This window comes from Falco peregrinus, chromosome 11 (assembly GCF_023634155.1).
Source record: "Falco peregrinus isolate bFalPer1 chromosome 11, bFalPer1.pri, whole genome shotgun sequence".
NCBI classification, from domain to species: domain Eukaryota; kingdom Metazoa; phylum Chordata; class Aves; order Falconiformes; family Falconidae; genus Falco; species Falco peregrinus.
Genome location: NC_073731.1, coordinates 12,245,450 through 12,265,294, shown reverse-complemented (window position 1 = coordinate 12,265,294; position 19,845 = coordinate 12,245,450). Strand labels below are relative to the sequence as shown.

General features: G+C 56.0%; 1 protein-coding gene across 1 annotated transcript; it reads left to right on the top strand.

Moving 5' to 3' along the window:
- Positions 1-11,347: 11,347 nt before the first annotated feature.
- On the top strand, positions 11,348-19,448 carry DLK2 (delta like non-canonical Notch ligand 2). Its single transcript, XM_027788614.2, has 5 exons — positions 11,348-11,440; positions 13,034-13,097; positions 15,521-15,651; positions 16,322-16,466; positions 17,002-19,448. Exons 1-5 carry the CDS (start codon positions 11,368-11,370, stop codon positions 17,774-17,776), a joined length of 1,188 nt encoding a protein of 395 aa, XP_027644415.1. The 5' UTR covers positions 11,348-11,367; the 3' UTR covers positions 17,777-19,448.
- Positions 19,449-19,845: the final 397 nt, after the last annotated feature.

Below are 19,845 nucleotides of genomic sequence, written 5' to 3'. Positions count from 1 at the left end.
AGAGAGTGATTTTCAGATGGTCTCGGCATTTACTGCTTCCATTAAGCTCAACTCCTCTCAAAATCAAATCCCAAGGTCAGAGAGCCAAAGGCGAGGCAGGAACCGAACTCGTGATGCCTGAACACCAGTCACCTGCTCTGAGCACCAAAAACCACTCTTCCATCGGATCCCAAAGGCCTTGGATTCCCAGTCCCTCTCCCTCTCCACTCATATCCACCCTGCCTTTTCCTGTATCCGGTATGCTTGTTAGCTGGACTCACCGCTGCCCTGCGCCCAGAGATGTGACATGATGCGGAAGCATGACGTTAGGTTACATTATATTCATTTATATAACACCATTAATACCAAAGTGCTGCTCCCTGCTAGAGCCAGTTGCTCACTAAAGCCTCTGAAGTTCAATTAACAAGCACCAGGTAATCTAACACTTGACTCCCAATAATCCTTTTATTTTAAGGGCCTCTGGCGGATGTAAAGCCTTCAGCAAACAGTCCTGGAAGTACATTTGAGATTCTCTCAAATACCATCTGAATTTATGACCCTTAGTGAAGAGCAGGGAGGAATCTCTTCAAAATACTTTCCAGCTGGCAGCACTTTATATAGACCCCTGTAACTGTATAAAAGGAACCCCTGGAGGGGCAGGTGCCACCCTGTGGAGGGACAAATCCCTCTGAAGTGCCTACGGTCTTGGCTAGCGGAGAGGTAGATGCCAGAAATAATGTCTCCCCACCAGGAGAAGGCAGTGCAGCCTTGGTCTTCTCAAGTTCCCCACCAATGCAGGTCAAGCAGGGAAGATGGTGGGTGCCAGACCACACTTTGGTGGCCAGCTCGGAGCTGACACCTGCCCGAGAGTTGCGTGAAGTCCCATATCCTCCAGCATGGGGTGCAGCACTCCTGAAGGGACTCCTAAGAAACAATTACCTCCTCCACTACTTCTCTGACTCCAGCTGCACAGAGGATTCCCCAATGGACCTCAGCTGGGAAACCCTCAGAGGCAGAAGAGGTTTCTTGGATGGTCTGAGCCCACCAATACCAAAAAACCCAAGATGTATTTTGAGCAGAGCTTGCACTCTGGTATATGCCGGTACACGAGGAGCTCAGCACCCAAAACCAACAGCACCTGGGGAACAATAAGATCAGTGAAGCACTGCCAGCGTAGGACAGCCAAACAAGTCTGTGGATGCAGAATTGGACAGCCAAACACATCCTGCCAGTATGCCTGGAGCATGCACCTACCAGAAAAATACAACCCACCAGTAAAACAGTTGCTAACAACAAACATGTGTATAATTCAGTCCATCCCGCTACATAAGAGTGTGGGTTGGGGCTCAATTTTAACACAAACATGCAACCCTCAAAAAACTCCTGGAGTTTTTTCTCAGGCAAACACTTTGCTGTCAGGGTCCCCAGCAACAGTGGATGAAGAAGAACAGCAGTGTTCTGACCCATCCCAATCCAAAGTGCTGTTTGTCTTATGGGACTGCCTAAAGGCACCCATCACGGTTGGGATGTAATTGTGCTGGGCACTGCACAAAAAGACAAGCAGGCACAATATCCTGCCCCCAAGGCCTGAATCTCTGAATCTCTTGAATCTCTCTCAAAGCATCTTTGCCAATACAGGATGAAGGCAGAACCGGAGAACAATGACAGACCCACCATCACAGTACTCTGGCATTTGGCACAGCTTGGTGGTTTCACACCATCACAGGGTTTGAGCAGAGAGGGATGCACAGCTACCGCTGGTATTTCAGACATATGTAGGGGCACTTTCGCCCGACCTTGGGGATCCTATACTTAATACATTGCACATCAACACTTCCTCATTACAATTGCTGCCTATGCATTTTTTTGTATATTTATAAATGCATATGTATAAAAATAGAATAAAATAAATAGATATCAGTGACCCCTACTGGCCATTTCTAACTAGCCATGAAATAGTGCAGCAACATCTTGCTCTTGCCTCTTGCCTGGTCCCTAGTGCAGAATTTAATCGTGGCGCAGGGAGCACAGAGCCTGGCAGCAGTGGATTTGTATTCTCTGCACTCAATTTGCACTGGCAGCATCACTGCTGGGGGCAGGCAGCAGAAGCTGGGGTCTTCTGGCCTGAAGTATTTGGTTGTGGCATCCCCTTCATTTCTGCTCGTAACCAGCTCCACGCCATGCTCACCTGGTGAACTGATCCCAGCTCTTGCACTGAGCCCTGCACAGCTGCCTCCAACTCTTACTCTACGTGGTTCCAGGGCTCCACAAGGGACCAGGTACCAGGCTGTGACCTTATACAGGGTATTCTGCCAGAAAAAGCCAGTTCCCAGCTGGGACCCACACCACAGCTACCACTGCTCCCTGGGGTGAGGTCCCTGCAGGAGGAGCTGCCCCAGCACTGCACGGTTTCTCCTCCCAGCAGCCTTGCCTGTGCCCTGCCAGCACTCCCCGTAAAGCCTTCGCCCCAGTGGGTGCTCAATCCAGCATGGGTGCTGCCATGCCACAGAGACTGAAGGGCAGCCACCCTCCCGTGCCAGCGATTCAGCCTGGTGAAGGAGTGGAGAGAAATGGCACATGTGCCCAATGAGCAGGACAGCTGCTCCAATGCAAGGTGAAATTTCCCCACGGGAAGCAAAGGCTGGAGTCACAGTGTCAGCCTCCAACCGAGACTCAAGGAGCTCTGCTTCCTTCCCCTTTGTCAAAACTTGTTTAGCTTGTCATGCTAATAAAGTGTTTGAAATGAACTGAGTTAAAAGTATGTGGAAAGGAAGGGGGAGGATGTCTCACCAGAGTGCATGGGGAGGTGGTGGAGGGGTTAGGCATGACGCCGGCTCACCCCAGCATGCGCAGGCAGATGGGGCTTCGTCTGCGTGTGGGGCAGAGCCCATGTGCGAGGGGAGGACACTGCATGCCCAGGTGCTGGGACAGCACTTTGCCAGGGTGCAGGGCTGGGGGGAAGGAGCTGATCCCCCAAAGCCCTCTGAGGGCAGAGCAGGGACTCGCTGGCTCTTTCGGGTAGAGGCACGTGGCTGTGTGTCGTCTCTCGAGGAGCCCTTCTGCGTGCCTAGCGCATGTCTGCAGCTCACAGAGACTTTTTTTATTTTGTGAAATCTGCAGCACTGCTCTCCCTGTGCAGCTCTCGTTGTTTATAGGGACGGGTCCAGGCAGGCCAGGGAGGAATTACCTTTCCCTAGGACACGCTTGGTGCTTGGCTGAGCACACTGCTTCTCTGCTTCACGGGAGCTGCTGAAGGCCAAGGAGCCAGTCAGTCTGCAATTAGCCTCCCCTCCAACACTCATCCACATCCCCTGGGGCTGCTAATTATGGACTCCTCTCCTCTGCACCCGGGGTTCAAGCCTTTCTAAGCACAGGCCGCAGTTTTGTAAAATGACCTTGAAATTCACTGCAACAGGCTCTCCTGCCAGGTTTTGCTGCAAACACCAGGAGATGCCAACCTCTGTAAATACCCAGGAGCAAGCTCAGGGGCAAGCACCAAGGAAGCTCAAAACATTTGCTTCAAGAGACTCCCATTAAATGCTTGCACACTCCTGGTGAGATTAAGAGGTTTCATTGCTAGAGCTGCCAGCTGGAAAGGGAAAGGGAGAAGGGATGGCTGGAGGTGGGCTTCGAGGCACCTGTGGGTGTGTGCCAGAAAAGGGAAAGCCTGGCACACATCTCCTTCCCACTCCGGTCCTTCCAGACCTCCTCCTGGCAGCGGAAAGCAGCTGGGGGGAACAGGTACACCCCCTGAAGTCTTATGTCCTTGGAGAGCCCTGAAATTAGCTGTCACACACACATGGAGGGAAATCAGAAATTACAGGGCAAAACAAGAAACTTACACCTTCTCAATGGGGTTTTTTGAAGGGGGATGACTCAGTCTTTTGAGCTGTGGGAGAGCAAGGTTAAACACCTTTTCTCTAGCCGCCCTCCATATATACCTCCACCTCTTTCCCTCCCTCTTCAAATTTAATTTCTTTTGACTCCAGTATTTCATCTTTCTTTTTTCCTTTTTTTTCTTTTTTTGTTTTGCTGATGATTCTGTCCTGTCTTGGACAAAAGTACTGAGGGTGGATTCAGGGAATCTGTATCTCAATATAAATATAATGTATGACTTTAAGCTTACTTTCTCAGCTCCTCACAGCAAGTTTGGAGGCTGCCAGGTACCGAACTCAAGTCTATTATGACACATACACTCTCCTACACTCCGAGGATCTGTTTTATTGGAGCAGCCCAGCAGACAGTCAAATTTTAGCTAGTCCCAACGGAGCAGCTCCTGGAGGCCAGTGCAGGGTACGGACACCCCTCAGGAAGCAGCAGCCCCGATGATGATGAGGGACCCCCCACACTGGCGTGGAGTGGAGGTGAGGCAAGCTGGCAGTCAGAGGCTTGGATGGGGGCTGACACTTGGCTCTGAACATCCAGGAATCACCTCCCGAGGCACCACTGCAGCACCCATACAGTCCATCCTCCCTTGGGCTTGGTGATGCTGGGCCACGCCCCTGTCCAGTGGGTAAGGATGGATGGAGCCTGCTCATACCCAGCATCCTTCCCCTCCCAGGGCTGGCTCTGCACAGCTCAGGGGAAGGTACAAGCATTGCTCTGCACAAAAGTACTGAAGAACCTGCCCTTGTGGAAAGCTGCTCCTTACTCTATTACCTAAGAGCTCATCTTCAGTGCCCTGGAGCAAGAGGGTTTGCAGCTCTTTGGACTTCATTCCTATTTATTCTCACTATCTATATAAATGTCTAATCATTTTTTAAATTAATGCCTTTTCTTGTTACCCAGTGGCAGTGACTTCCCCAGATCATCAGTGTTTAGGATAAAGGCGATCCTTCCTCTTGTTTGTTTTCACTGCACTTATTTCTGATTTTGCCGTGTGTCCTGGCAAGCCACAAAGGATGCAAATAAAAGAGGCTCATGCCAAGCCTAGGCAGTGTTCTCAGGGACTCCAGGGTCACAGGGAATGTGACACTGGGCTTGGGCAGCATTCCTGGAGGCTTTGGGAAAACACAAAATACATCCCAGGGTAGCCCAGGGTGGCTACCCTTAATGCAGTACTGAAACAGAGGGTGAATCCCAGGGCAGCCCCCATATGCTGAGGCACCCCTTCCCTTGCAAAGCCACCAGGCTAAGGGAATTAGGTATTTCCCTCCCCAGTGCCATTCCTGGTGGCCTCAGCCACCAGACCTAGGAAGGTCTGAAGGGCTTTTGGAGGCTGAACTGTACTTTTGCCACCAGAGAACAAAACTTAGGGCAGGGTGACACAGGATGGATTCATCAAGACCACAGCTTGGCATTTTCTCCATCATTCCCCAGATCTGCCGCCAGTCCCGCTGTTGAGTGTATGTGTTGTCATCTGTCAACCCGGCCACGCTCCGCAGAGACGGTGCAAATTGGGAGGGAAGAGCCAGGAGGTTTTCCACCTTTGACTTTCACCCTCTCCCTTCTCTTTTACCCACCCCCTCCACTTCCCTGCTGCAGGCACAAACACCTACTGCCCATGGAAGCTATTTCTAAGTAATCCCGGGCATCTGGGGAATGAGGCTCTGAACAAATATCGGAGCGTGCGTGTGCAGGGAGCGCGCGCACACACACACACACACACACACACGCATGCACGCACAGCCACGGTGCTGCCGCAGAGTCAAATATAGACCTTGGGGAAGGGGGAACAATGGCCAGGGTTGGGTTACATGGCTGCAGGGCCAGCGAGCTGCTGATGTTTGTTGTGGGCTGGGGTGGAATGGGAAAAGCAAGGGGGGTGGGATGGGGGAGAACATTTGTTTTAACCCAGAGACCCCGGGCTGGTGCCGTGCGTAAGGCGGAGAGGGTGACCCAGAGTGAGAGCTGTGGGAGAGGATGATCATTTGAGTTGGCAGCTCAGAGGTGTTTGCAGTCTTTCTCCAGCTGCTTTGTGCCACTCCTTTGCCTCCCTCGAGGGATTAGAGTGGGCAGGAAGGGGTGAGTTTCTCTGGGCTTCTGCACAGGGAAGAGTTTCTTTCTCTTCTTGCTCCAGGGAAGGCTCCTTGGTGGAGGAGAAGAGGCGACATCACCTGTTCCCTCAGCCCAGCACCTGCTCCTCACCCCTGATGTCCGGCTGCCTCCAAGGTGCAGGTTCCAGACACTGGAAGAAAGGGAAGCAGCTCCAGCTGGTTTTGACAGGTAATTCCTCCCTCTGTCTGGGAGCAGTGATGGTGCATTGGAAGGATGGCAGGGAAGGGAGCCTGCAGCCAGCAGACATCGGAGGGAGAGACTATAGTGATGGGTCATTCCTGTTCCCACCCCATGTCTCTGTTTTGTGGGATTTCCTTCATCAGAAGGAAAAGCAGTGGAGGGACTCTTATGGCTAGGAAAAAATCCTTCCTAATTCTGCCCCAGCAGCTGTTCCATCCGAGACGCCTCTAGGGATGGCACGGCAGGGATCAGAGCCCAGTAGAGCAGGGTCTAAGCCAAGTGCAGGAATACCCTCCTCAACACCCATTTCTTAGGTCCGCAAATAGAGCTGCTCTGTTTGAATCACCCTGGGCAGCCCAGGGGCTGCCAGAGCAAGACTGGGACTTGGGACTGCGGTGGGGGGTGGGACAGGAGGCCTTCACTGTTGAGTGAGGAGGGTGCCCAAGGTCCACAGTGCTTGGGGTTCCCTTCTGGTCCCTGCCCCCTCCTCTGTACCCACTTTTTCCACTCCCACCCATCCCTGCCTGCTTCTGTCTGTGATACTCATGTGCAAAACCAAACCTCATTTCCTCGAACATGCCCATTTCCCCCCCTCTGAAATCCCACCCGGGTTTCTGTTCTCCCTTCCCCTGCCTCAGCATTCAGGTCTCCAGCAACAACCTTTACCTCCTCAGCCCGGACAGCCCTCGCTCCACACCACAGCTCTCACCTCTGAGAGAAGCGGCACAGGGAGAGCCACGTGTCCTGCTCCCCTGACTGCAACCTAACCCCGTCTCCCTCTCCTGCAGAGCTCGTGTGTAGTCATCGATACTTACCGATATCAAAGTGCGCAGGGACCCCTCAGCAAGCGCCCTCCTACCTGCCTGTTCAAATGTGCACACAGCACCCAGAGGGTTTTCCTGGGCACGTTTAACCAAAGGGGTTTAAGAGCACCTAGGCATGGTTGTGCAATGGTGTTGCAGCGCAGTGTGGTCGGGACCAGGTCAGGTCCCAGCAGAGGAGTGTGAGAGCAGGTGAGGATGTTGCGGGACGTGGTGTCGTACCTCAAACAGTCAGTGCAGGCAGTAGGATTTCAAGGAGGAGGTGAGGGTGAGGCTAAGCAGCCTACACTCAGCGTTGGAGGCACCGCCAGTACAAACTTGGCCTCCAACCCCAATGACTGGAAGAGCCAAGAGTGCAAAGCAGGGTGTTGTGGGGGTCAGAGGAGAAAGGTGGATCCTTCCAGGTCCTAAAGCATCGGTGACTGAAGGAGAGGTTATCTATTTTTTAGCCAAATACCAGGAGCCGTGCTTTGCCCTCAGCCTCCCCCTCTCCCTTTTGCTGTAAGCCCCAGATATGGCATAAACCCCAGAATATGGTGCAAACCAGGACTCAGAAGCAGGCTGAACTGGACGTGAAGGACTGGGGGATGAGAATGGATGGAGAACCACAGGAAGCATCTCAGAACAGAGCTGGTGCAAGCCTGTCCCATAAATACCTGAGGAGCTGATGGAACAGCCTGTGAGCAGCAGGAGGTTTGGACCTCCTTGGCCCTCAGGGACATTGGAACAGTTAGGTGGGGCAACGGAGACAGGAGGAGGCAGGCAGGGAAAGGAACAGTGCTCCTGGCTGATAAGAGAGCAGGAAAGGGGCAGGAAGGGGTCACCTCCCGTGGCGGTGGGCAGGGTGGGAGGGTCCCATGTTATTGCTCAGTGGGGTTGCGCTGTCCAGGCCTGCTGAGGATGGAGCAAGCAGGGGTCTGCAGTCAGAGCTGGCGGAGAGCTGGGCCTTGATGGGCTGCTGGCTGTCGGGCTGTGCCAGGGTGTGGGGGCTGGCAGTGCCATCTGTGGCTGCCGCAGGGCGCATGGTGCTGGCAGGGCTGTCGGGAACTGCAGAGGGGGGACTGGAAAAGGTGAGAGCACCCATGGGTTGAGCTTTGTCTGGTGAGATGAAATGGGATGTGGAAGCATCCATATAAGTGCCAGTAGGGCACAGTTCTTCCTTCCTGGTGGAAAATAGCAAAACTCATGGGGTGCAGGGGTAGAAGAGGGCTGGCTGAGGGGGACTTGTAATCTAATTAAGGATTGCTAAGACCTTTGAAGGTGACAGATGCAATCTTGTCAAGCAGCAGAAAGGCTATGCAAGGTGAGGAGGCGAGCGGGCAGCTGTTCCTTCTGAAGATGTGACGGCCCAGCCCTTACCTCAGGGTTGTCACCCTGTCATTGACTGAGGTGCTGGTGTCTACGGCTTGTGAGTAGCAGTGAGACAAGTGCCGGGCCCCACAGCCTTGCCGGATGGCTTCTTTCGTGTGGGGTCACCACCCCACGTTGCATCTCTGCTTTAAGATGGGGCTTCCTGACCCCACGGCTTGCCCGCGGAGCTGTGTCAGCGGCCCCCGAAGCCGGCAGAGAGAGGCCGCAGGAGGCACCTTCACTTGTGTCGGATAATCTGGGTGAAATGAGGGCTCGGATCATCCCGCACTATCTCTGAGAGGAACCAGGCTGCCAGGCGCGGTGCTCTGCGGCGTCCCGCAGCAGCAGCCCCCGGCCCCTGCCCACGCGTGTGTCTGCAACCGCGAGGGGGGCCGCCGCTGCAGCCCCCCCAGCCCCGGGCGGGGGTCTCCCAGCAGGGCCGCACATCGGGGGGCCACCCCTAGCCCGGGGCACTCCTCCATGCCCTGCGGGCCGCCGCGGCGGGACGGGAGCGGTGACCCCTCGCAGACGCAGCCCCCCCCCCCACCCCCGGGGCGGGCGGACCCGCGTGGGGCCGTGCCGGGCCCCCGCCCGCGGCGGCGGGAGCAGGGCAGGGGTGAGCGGGCAGGGCGGGCCGGGCCGGGCCGGGGGCTGCCTGCGGTTTGGGGCGGCGGGAGGCGGGATGTCCCGGGGAGGGAGCGGGGATGTGCAGGCACACGCAGCCGCTGGCAGGCGGCCGGGGCTGCACGGCGGCGGCGGCGGCGGGCGGAGCGGCGCGGCACACGCGGCGGCAGCTCCCTCCGCAGCCCCGCGCCTCCCCAGCCCCGCCGCCGCCGCGCCGGGCATGGCCGCCCCCCGCCGCCGCGCACCGCGGTAGCCCCACGACCCACCGCGTCGCCGAGGTGAGCAGGGGGGCTGGGGCGGCGGGGACGGGCAGCCCTCCTCCCCCGGCCTCCCCCAGCTGCCGCCTCGACCGCGAGGGGGGGGACCGGTGAGGCCGGGGCGATGCGGGGCTCAGCCGAACGACCCCCTCCGGGGGACGGGACGGGGGGGAGCAGGCGGGCACCCCCGTGGCCGTGCCCCTCCGGGAGGCACTGGGAGCTTGGGGTGGTCCCGAAGCCGCGGGGGGGGTGGGGAGGGGGGGGGGGGGCGAGAGCGGCGATCCGCAGCGGCGCGGTATCCTCCAGGTTTCCACCCCGGACCCCCAGCCCGGAGGGGACCCCGATAGCCCCCTCCTGGGCTTGTCCCTGGTAGCCCCCATCCGTACGGAGGTCCCTAATACCGCCGAGGTGCAGGTTAATAGCCTCCGGGGGCGTCCCTAATAGCCCGCAGCTCCTGAGGGGCTGGTGGCCCCCAGCCTGCCGGGCGGTAGCGGAGGAGCGGGACGGGGGCACGTCCCCCCGCTGTGTCCCTGCGACCCAAAGCCAGGCCTGCCCGGGTGCTGCTCCCCCTCCCCCTGGCACCGGCTGTCCCCCGAGATGCCCCCGGCGCCTTGCCGGGGTGCGGGGCAGCCCCCTGGGGGGAGCTGGGAACAGCGCTGGTGGGGCGGCTGCACCTCCGGTGGGGCGGCTGCGGGGAGCCACGGGGCAAACGACCTGTGCAATGACATGTGGGGGGCGGATGGTGAGCTCCTCGCAGCCCTGAAGGAACAGGATACCAACTGTTCAGCCCTAAATTATTTTATAAGTTTCACAGGAATTGCTTCATCCTTCCCTGAAATACAGCAGCTGTTCGCCACTGCCCAGCGTCTTGGGGCAGGAGGCGAAGGAGGGTCCTGCAGGCATGGTGACAAGGGGACCGTGGGGAGGGAGGATGCTGCAGTCCACGCTGGGGCAGTGACAGGAACATCCTGTAGCCTCCGAAAATGCTGCATCCCTTGTTGGTGATGCTGGAGAGATGCTTCGAGCAACGTCATTGCTTTTGTGGGCTATTTTGTCTGGTCCAGGCAGGTGAAGCCCTTAGCAGGGACCCCAAAAACTCTTCCTGCAGTGGATGTGTTCATGCGGGTGGGTGGCAGGACTTCTCTCTCCATTTGAGAAGTCTTTCATGCAACTATCAACCCAACACAACCTTCCCAAGATGAAGAGTCAAGCTGAAAGTGGCATGGCCCCTGTCCATCACACCCACGCGGCTGGATGGAGCCTGCTCCATACCTTCACCACGCTCCTAGCAGAACCGTTTAACCCCTCCCATCTCATTATAGTGATATATTTATGATATCACCCTCGAATTTCCTGCCCTTAACAACCCCAGAAGGCTGGGAGGGAATGAAGCGTTTTTGGAAAGTAATGCTACTTCACGAGGGCAGGAGGCGGTCGGAAAATAGATGGGTGCAGGAACCCTGGGCTGACAGGGCTCTCTGCAGGACAGCCGAGGGAAAGGACCTCGTGAGAGCTGCGTGTTTGCCCTTCCTGCCCGGGCTGCAGCCCAGGTCTGGTGCCTATCGCTTCACTTCCTTGCTTGGAAAATGAAATAGGGCTGCTGTTGACTGCCTGCTCGTCGACTAGATCTACCTCATTCCCTGCCCTCCTGAAAGGCTTGAAAAGCAGCCTGGGTGCTGCAAAAAGACTCAACCACCTATTCATTCGAATTTGTACAGGAGGGACCTTGTTTAACACAAAGCTCAAGCCCCCCAGGCCTAGGGAAGGAAGATGAAGGTCCCCACAGCTGGGCTGGTATTTCTGGAGGCTTCTGCTCTCTTGATGGCAGCTAGGAGGGGCAGCTACTCCAAGATGTGGTGTAACAGCCTCAGCTATTGCACACTCAGGATTGAGTGTGCACACTTGGTTCTCCTGTATACGCATTTTAAAAGGCTTTTTGATTCTTAGTGCTCCAATGTTGCCTTAGAGGAAGGAGTCTGGAAGGACAGAGAGGAGTGTGGTGACAAGTCTGTACAAAACTGGATGTTTCAACTCAAAACTCCCAGGAAGCAGAGAGGAAGAGATGCGTGAAGTGAAGCTGCGTTGTGAGCCAGGGTTTTTTTTCTGAGCTTGCTCTTTTTCTCTCCGTAGGTGTTCATCTCGGTGGGGCCACGCTGACCATGCTCAGGAGCTTCTGTCTCCAGCTCATGTCCTTGGTTTGGATACTCTTGGCCCATCACCAGCTTGCCCAAGGTGAGTCTCTGTAGACACGTGTCCTTCTCTTTCATATCTGTCTTTCCAAACCTGTCCTTGGCGTTGCTGAAGTCTCCTCAGTTTTCCATGCAAAATAGAGCTGGCCTGACCTGGAAGACCAGAAAGTGCTACTCAGTCATCCAGCACCTGGGGGGTGACAGGTAGCAATGGTAGAGACCCTTGCTGTGGTGCCCATGGGGGTGGCAGTGCCTGATCAGGTGGGCAGTGAGAAGTCCCACTGTTCTGTCTGGGTGAATGGGTCTCTGAACTGATGAGCCTGTTCAGAAAGGCAGGGCAAGGGAAAAGAAGATCCCAAAACTGAACAGCTAATTCTGGATCCCATGAGAGAAAATCCCTTCCCAAAGATTAGTTTGTGCTCCCCTAGCTCCGGATAAGCAATGAATTCCCAAAGCCATCTGCCAGGAGAGATGGTTACGAAAAGGAAAGGCGATGATACTCAGGCTTGCACTGAGAAGTCCCAGGATGCTGCTCCAACTCCATGGTGGCTTGTTTTGGGAGGCTGTTATCCTGAGCAGTGGGACCTTCTGCCTCACTGTAGCAAAAATGCATGCATGGGGGATTTTTCCCCCTGCTCGCCTCCTAGGCAGCCCATCATGCAGCTTGGGGAAAGCCTGAACGCATCTCTTGGTGTGGGGGTCTTTAACGAGCCCCGGGCCGGGATGGCAGGGCTCAGTCGGGTAAGGGTGTTCATCTCCTGGGATTATGCTGGGCTTCTGGAGAAACCCCCTGCCTCCTGACATTTGCTCTGCCTCTACTGCCCACGGAGCCTGAGTGACCCAGCTCCCTGTGGGGCTAAGATACAAGCGAGTGATGGAGGAGAGGGGAAGGTGGAGATGAAAGGGGAGACCTGGCTAGAGAAAGCAGACCAGCGCCAAGTGGAAGATGAGAAGTGGCATGGCAAAGCCATGGCTCAGTTACAGCTTCTGTGGCTTCTAAATAAATAAACAGAACTGGATACCTGGCTCCATGCGATGCCCAGTCCTGCCTCCCTGCACTGGAGGAGGAGTGCTGGCAGCTGAGTCCTGGTGGAGGGCAGGAGCCCAGCCAGACTGCTCCATGCCAAAAGCTGTCCCTGGGGATGGGGACATGCTGGGAGATAAAGAGCCATTCCTTCCATTTCCATCCTTGTTCCCTTTGTGCCCCTCACAGTACCTGGCCCTGACCTTTCCCACCATGCTTGCTGGACAACTGTGGGAGCAAGATTCCAGGTGGGTCAGGCCCTATTACACAGGTCGCCTTAATGCACAGGTGACCCCAGCTCTTGCCATGAAGGGCCCCAGGTCTAAAGGAGGCAGCAGAGGGAGGGTGGGAAAGATGATCAGAGATCAGGTAGTTTTGAAGCAGTCCCATTTCTCAATAAAGGCAGTGTTACTGTTTCTTGGGTCACTGCAAAATCCTCATCTCTCCTGTGGCATCCAGCCACTGAAAGGAAGGTCCCCTGCCTTACAGTTCTGGGGAAGGGTGGCGCTTAGGAAAGAAAAAAAAAAGCTGTGAGCCAGCAGGGCCACAAGCAGATCTGGAGTCATCTATGGTCTCTGTTTAACTCAATTCTACCCATCTCCTGCCTTGTAGGTGATGACTGCAGTGAGCGCTGTAATCTTGCCCACGGCTGCTGTGACCAGGATGGGAAGTGCAGGTATGGCTCGTCCTTGGCTCCCTGCTCCTGCTGCCCTGACCGTAAATGCTCTCCCTCCCTTGATGCTGTGTCTTCAGTGCCCTCACCCCTGCCCCACATTGAAGAGATGCCTCCTCCTCCGTTCACCCACACCTGGAACCGATGACTGCTCTCTTTTCACCTGACACCTTCTGGAGCAGGAGATTTTGATCCCTCACCTTCTTGTTGGTCCCCTCCAGCCTTTCCTTCAGTTCTTCCAGGGTCCCCCTCGCCACACACTGACCAATGTAATTCTGCTGAGCCCTTTTTGTCTAGGCTGGAGCTTAGGACAGCCTGGCCATGCCTGGGTGATGGGAGGCAGCCTTCAGGCTCAGATGCGATGGGGAAGGTCATCAGGCAGCAGGGCAGGCTTGGGGGTCAGCCAGCTTACTTGGCTTCCTCACCGGTTGAGATGTGGTTGCTCTCCCTGGGGGTGTGGAAGAGAAGAGCTGCCAGTCTGCACATAAATGCTTCAGGGCAGCAGGGGTCACCTCTCAGAAGCCTGAGCTGTGGTGGGTATCTCCGAGTGTTTTCATAGAGCGCTGGCAAGCTAGTTGCAGCAGTGTGTGTGTGATCCCTGGCATCCCAGCTCCAGCTGGTGCCCAGATCCTGCAGGTGCAAGCTCAGAGCCTGACCCTGCACTTCAGCCTGGGAAGCAACCACGTGGCTGCCTTGGGCTGCCACGGCCCTGGACACTGTAGGGCCACCCAGAGCCTCCATCCTGCAGGGCAGCCCCAGGAGGAGCAGGCTGGCCCAAACACCCGTGTTGCAAGGGGACAGACTGCCCCCCGCACCGATCTCCTCGCTGGGGCATGCTCAGCCCCTTTTGCAGCACAGCCCCCAGTGTCACACCACACCTGGGTCACTTGTTCTCACCTAATGGAGCAGACGTGGCCGTAGTGACCATAGCCACACTGACCACTGCGTCAGGGAGCTTCCAGCTCTGGTTTTGCTGGGCCTCCAGTTGTAGCTGCAAAGAGCTTGGTCCTCCCTGTGCCTTTTCGGTGGCTGTGGCTGGTCAGGGGAGCTCGGTGCTGTGCAGCCCTGGCCAGAGATGATGCACTTCTCCATGTGGTGGGTGGCCCAGCTGCAGGTCTTTCTGGTGGAGGCACACACGAGTTGCTGCACCGAATTTCAGGCCTCCAGAGCATTTGCTGAACACTTCAGCAGCTTGGCAGTACCCCAATTGAAATCTCCCCAAACTCAGGGAGACTTGGCCGCTTACCTGACCTCCTCCTCACCTCGGCAATTTTTAGGTTGGCCATCTCCCTTTTAGAGAAGGGGAAGAGTTGATGGCACCTGCTGCCTGCAGGTACTGGGGCTAGGGGTGCCCACAGCCCTCTGTAAGCTGTGAAATGTGAATGCGTTTCCCCAAACGCTATCAGGCACGTGATATCGCTTCCATTCCCATCAGAAAGCCTCCAGCTAACGTACATATTTATTTTTTTAACCATTTTCCTCATTGCTTTGGAACAACCTGCAGTGACAATAGCCAGTCCAGATGTGAGAGTGCAGCTTTGGACCAGCCTGGCAAAGCTGCAGCCACGGCACGGCACACCGAAATGAGCCCCAGCCGTGAAAATGCTTACTCTAGAGACTGCGCTGTTTTTGTTAGGTTTAATTTGGTGCTGTTTTGAGTATAGCTTTTGTTGTGGCTGGTGCCACCTCCACGCAGTTGTTGTCTTGTTGTCACTTGCTTTCCTCCTTGGAGCTGGCAGGTCTGAGGGAAGCCACCGGAGCAATGTAGCCTGGCTTTACTTAGCCATCGCCACTGCCCCACTCTTCTGGGGCCAGAAGGCTCGTTGTGTGCTGTGGGTTTTCCTATCATACTGCCCTCATGAGCTGGCTGATAAGTCTATTCCATATGCCAGCCACGGCAAGCAAGGTTTCGCAGCTGGATTCTGGTGCACTTCAGAAGAAAAAATGACATGTGTTATAACGCAGAGGGGCACAATGACACACATGGGCCTCAGGGGCCTCTTGTTCCTTTCCCTCAGAGAGTTCAAGGCCAGGGATGGGGCTGTTCTCTGCCCGACAGACTGGCTGTGCGATGAGGGAGGTGCAGGAACTGCTGAGCTAATGCAGGGGTGTATACAGAGTGGCTGGCTGGAGGAGAACAGTGGGATGTGGGCACTGAAAGTGAAGCTGCTGAGCTCTGTTTCTGCCCCCTCACCCTCCCTGGCTGCAGAGGGTGAGTCTCCTCCTGCTCTGTCCACTTGCTTCCTTGGAGAGATGAGATGCCAGTACTGTCCTCCTCTGGAGGGGGGAGCCAGCAGGTTCATGGGGGACTTTGGGAAATATTCTCAGTGCCAGCATATCTGTGGGAACCCTGCACGGCAAGCAGCCAGCTTTTCTACAGCCCCTGCCTGGGTTTTATCACGCTGCCATGTGCTGTTCTCCTGCAGGTGTGATCCAGGCTGGGAGGGCGAGTACTGTGAGGAGTGTGTGCGTATGCCGGGCTGTCTCCATGGGACGTGCCACCAGCCTTGGCAGTGTATCTGTCACACCGGCTGGGCCGGCAAGTTCTGTGACAAAGGTGAGTCACGGGCTGGACATCCCAGCCTCCGCTGTTGAGGGCAGAGCCCCAGCACACCCTGCATGGACGGGTGAGCCAGCGTAGCAAGAAGCCGCCCAGGTGATGCTGCTTGGGCTGCCTGGGAGATGAGATGTTGCTTGGCTGCCATGGCTGGGACCATCCCCTTCCTGCAGAAGAGGTCAGGCTGCCGCCACCTGCTCCCTGGCTGCACAGCAAGAGCTGCCAGGACACCGGCCAGCCTCAGGAAATGGAGCAGATGAACTCATTGCCTTTCCCGACACAGCTGGGCTCTGGGCAGCACCTCCTGCTTCCCCCAGGGCTTCCTGCCTTCAGCAGGTAGCTTGTGAACTCCCCTCTGGCCTCAGAGGCTTCCCTGTGCTACGGGGTCTGCACTGGCTGGGCAGATGGCATGCACAGCATCTTCATGTTGTGCAGATTTGCAGGATGATGTGCTTTCTCTGCACCCCTAAGCCTGTGCTTGTTGTGGGCTGTAGCTGGGAGACACCACGTAGACACTGCATTTCTATTGCTGCAGATGCCCACTGGAGGGGAGGAGGGAGAAGCTCCTGCCATTTCTCCATCCCCACTGGGTTTGACAGGCTGTATTTGAACCGAATTGGCCACATTTGCCCCTCTTTTCTCACTAATCCCCACTTTTCTTTCCTCTCAGACATACACATCTGCGAACATCAGTCCCCATGCCAAAACGGGGCTCAATGCATCTACGATCGAGATGGGGAATATTCCTGCCTGTGTCCAGAAGGCTTCCACGGGAAGGACTGTGAGATGAAGACGGGGCCATGTGAGAAGGCAGGGTGAGACACAGCAGCAAGGGAGCAAGATTACAGACCGCATTAGCTTTGGGTCACGCACTGCCAAGCGGTGGCCCAACTTGGCTCATTATCTGTGGATTTCCATGTGCTAATAGAGTTAAGCAAAAACCATCTTTGGCCTTGGTTTAGCTGCATAGATTGCAGAGTCCCATAGGGGCAAGGTCTCTTTGGCGATCTGAATAGATTCCTGTCCCTCACTGCTGTAGGTGTGATGAGCTGACACCCGTCATGCCTTCGGGGAGCATCAGGAGGGCACATTTCCTCTTCAGATCTTTTGGCTGAAGACCCTCCCTGGTGGGTGGTGGGCCTGTGCACAGCCACAGCCTTTGAGGAGGTCCCATAGCCTTTCATCTGGGGGGTGGGGCAGAAACTCCTACCTGGTCTTCTTGATATAGCTGCCCCCATGGAGAGAGACAGTGCCCATGTGAGCAGTTGTGTGTGTTTACCTCCCTGGTGTGGGGGAAGCTGCTTGCTCTGCTCTCCAGGGCCATGACCCACCCTTGTGCTCTCCATGCAGGTCTCCATGCAAGAACGGGGGGCAGTGTCAAGATGAAAACGGCTTTGCCAGCAATTTCACCTGCCGGTGCCTTGCTGGCTTCGTGGGAGCTCTCTGTGAGAATGACGTGGATGACTGCCTCATGCGTCCCTGTGCCAATGGTGCCACCTGCCACGATGGGATCAACCGTTTCTCCTGCCAGTGCCAGGTGGGCTTCGAAGGGCGTTTCTGCACCATCAACATCAACGACTGTGCCAGCCAGCCGTGCAAAAATGGGGCAAAGTGCTACGACCGCATCAATGACTATGACTGCTTGTGTCCTGACCGTTTCACTGGCAAAACCTGCGAGATCTCTGTGGCCAAGCCCACCTGGGCTCCCCCGTACCACCCTGTGAACCATGAGAATGGTGGAAGCGTGAAAAGCACCACCAGTGAGATGCTGGGGGTGACGCAGCCAGAGCCTGTCAGGACCGTGGTCACGGGGCGGCGCGTGGCCAACCACAGTGAGAAAGAGGGGGGAGGGTTGTTGAAAATCTCTGTGAAGGAGGTGGTGACCCAAAGGGACTCAGGGCTGAGCGAAGCCCAGCTGGTGACAGTGCTGGTGTTTGGAGTGCTGACGGCGGTGCTGGTCCTCATCACTGTCCTGCTAATGCTGAGGAACTGGCAGAGGGGCCGTCAGAGATCAAACTGGTGCCAAAGCCCTTCTCAGGCTGCAAGGAAGCTCCAAGACCAGGAGTGTCAGGTGGGCATGCTCAACACCATCCTGATCGAGCCCAGGAAGACGACGGAGCTGTGAGCTTTGAGGACTCTGAGCCGGGCCCTGGCAGGTCGTCATGCTGGCAAACCCCTCGAACTGCACCCTGTGGAGCCGTGCTGGCACCAGCTAGGCAGTGGGGAAGGGCTCCCAGGGCAGCGAATGCGTCAACAAAACCCCTGGGCATCGAGCATTGGTGTGATGGCCCTGCCTGGGTCTGAGCTGTCGGCGCAGCCAGCACCCACGGGCACCCATGGGCACCCGAGCGCAGGGCTGCGCTGGGGCAGCTCTGCAGGGGAGCAGTGACGTGACGCCTGCAGCCTACACCACACAGCGCCCGTATCGTCTGACACAAGCTCTCAGAGACAGGACGGGCAGTGCCGGGGAGGGCACAGCCTTCTTGCAAGCCCACATTCTGCCAGGCCCTTTGTAACTCCTCGCTGTGACTGTAGGAAGGGCTTTTGTCCTCATTTCCACTGGTGTTGGAGTGTTTCTTCTCGGGTCTTGGGGATGGTCGTGGCCACACAGGCCTCCCCGTCCTGGTACTGCGTGGGGTGGCTCCCAGCTGTTGCTGGAGGCTGTCAGTTCAGATGCTATGTCCCAAGGGAGCGAGCAAACCAACACCCTTGCTCCCTGGCCTTGAGGTTCGGTGGGCCAGTTCAAAGAGACTCTGGAGATCATTTGGGGTCTCCTTGTGCCCTTCTTCTGCCCTGGTGATGCCCCCTCCTCTTGCTGTCAGACCTGGGGTTACAAACACATGCTGTACTTTCCTCCTGATGATCCAGGGGTCTTCTCACCCCACTTTACAGAGCCGTCCTTTCTGGTCTAGCCACAAATGACCGAGCTCCTTCCCCTCTCCAGCATGCACATCTGCCTCAGTGTTTGCTGACAAGGAGGAGCATGGTCTGCTCCCCTCTGGGCCTGAGCTGGTCCTTCTCACATGCCCTCGCAGCTGAAATGAGATGGACAAGGCTGGAGATGTGCTGTGGCTGGTTCAGGAGCAATACACGATCCAGATCCTCCTTTCCTCTCCCAGTCACTCCAAGGCAGGCAGCTGGTACCAACCCCCACATCAGCCATTGTAGCATTTTTTGATACAACAAAGGCTAAGCTCCCCACAGTGGATGGATGTAAGGGCAGGCTGCTGAGCCTGGGCTGGCCATGGGAAGCAGACACAATACCACCTTCTTCACCATCGCTAAAGCACAGCTAAGAGGCATTAGACGGCCATGTCACTCAGCCTTTGTACTAGGTCTGCCTGTGCCGGTGTGTGGCGTGCAGCAATCCACGTCTCTGCCAGGTTCTGGGTTTTCTGTGCCTCCTCATGGGCACAGAGGGCTAAACCGTGGGGTAGAAAACCCCATAACCCAAACCCTACTCCTGTAGGGTTGCAGAGCTGGGTTCAGGATGGTGTGAAGACAGCAGAGGAACAAGCATTCAGCCAGGAGGGAGACCTGGGAAAGGGGACTGGGGCTTCATCAGAAAAATTATTTTTTTAATACATGGATGAATGATGTACCTTTATCAAATAAAACAAATACAAGTGCAGAAACAGTGTATCAGAGAATTATAAAATAATGTAGTTTGCAAGGGACCTCTGGACACCAACCTCCTGCTCTCAGCAGATCCAGTTAGATCAGGCTGCTCAGCCACTTTTTCTGGATGAAGCACCACTACTTCCCTCAAGAATGCAAACCCAGATTGTGGCATAGGAGTTGTTCTGCCCCATGCTCTGGCTGCAGAGCCTCAGAGGAAGGAGCGGGACCTGCCTCAGGACAGTGTAGCAAAGGTGTGTACTCACTAGATGTTGCCTTAGAGTTTGGGGGAGAAGGGGAAAACCCAGGACTGAGTCCAAGGGTGCCAATGGGAAGAGCAATCTGATCCTAAAACTGAAAGCAGCTGTGGGTTTGTGTAGCTGGGAGCAGGAGGGAGTTTCCCTTGGAAAACTGGTCTTGAAATAAACTAGCCTTAGAGGCCTTTAATGTAATCACATTCTGGCCCTTCAGGGGAAGGCCTTCTCCACTGTAAATGAGGAAAAGCAGCAAGGTCCTTGGGTGCGACTTTCTGGGCTTGGAAAGGTCAGTGCCCACTGAAAGTAGTAAGGGAAGAGG

Excerpts from the sequence above, each read along its gene's own strand:
- DLK2 (XM_027788614.2), top strand. The coding sequence starts at position 11,368 with ATGCTCAGGAGCTTCTGTCTCCAGCTCATGTCCTTGGTTTGGATACTC. Across the intron at positions 13,098-15,520 it reads GACCAGGATGGGAAGTGCAG|GTGTGATCCAGGCTGGGAGG; the intron begins GTATGGCTCGTC and ends GTTCTCCTGCAG. Across the intron at positions 16,467-17,001 it reads GGGCCATGTGAGAAGGCAGG|GTCTCCATGCAAGAACGGGG; the intron begins GTGAGACACAGC and ends CTCTCCATGCAG.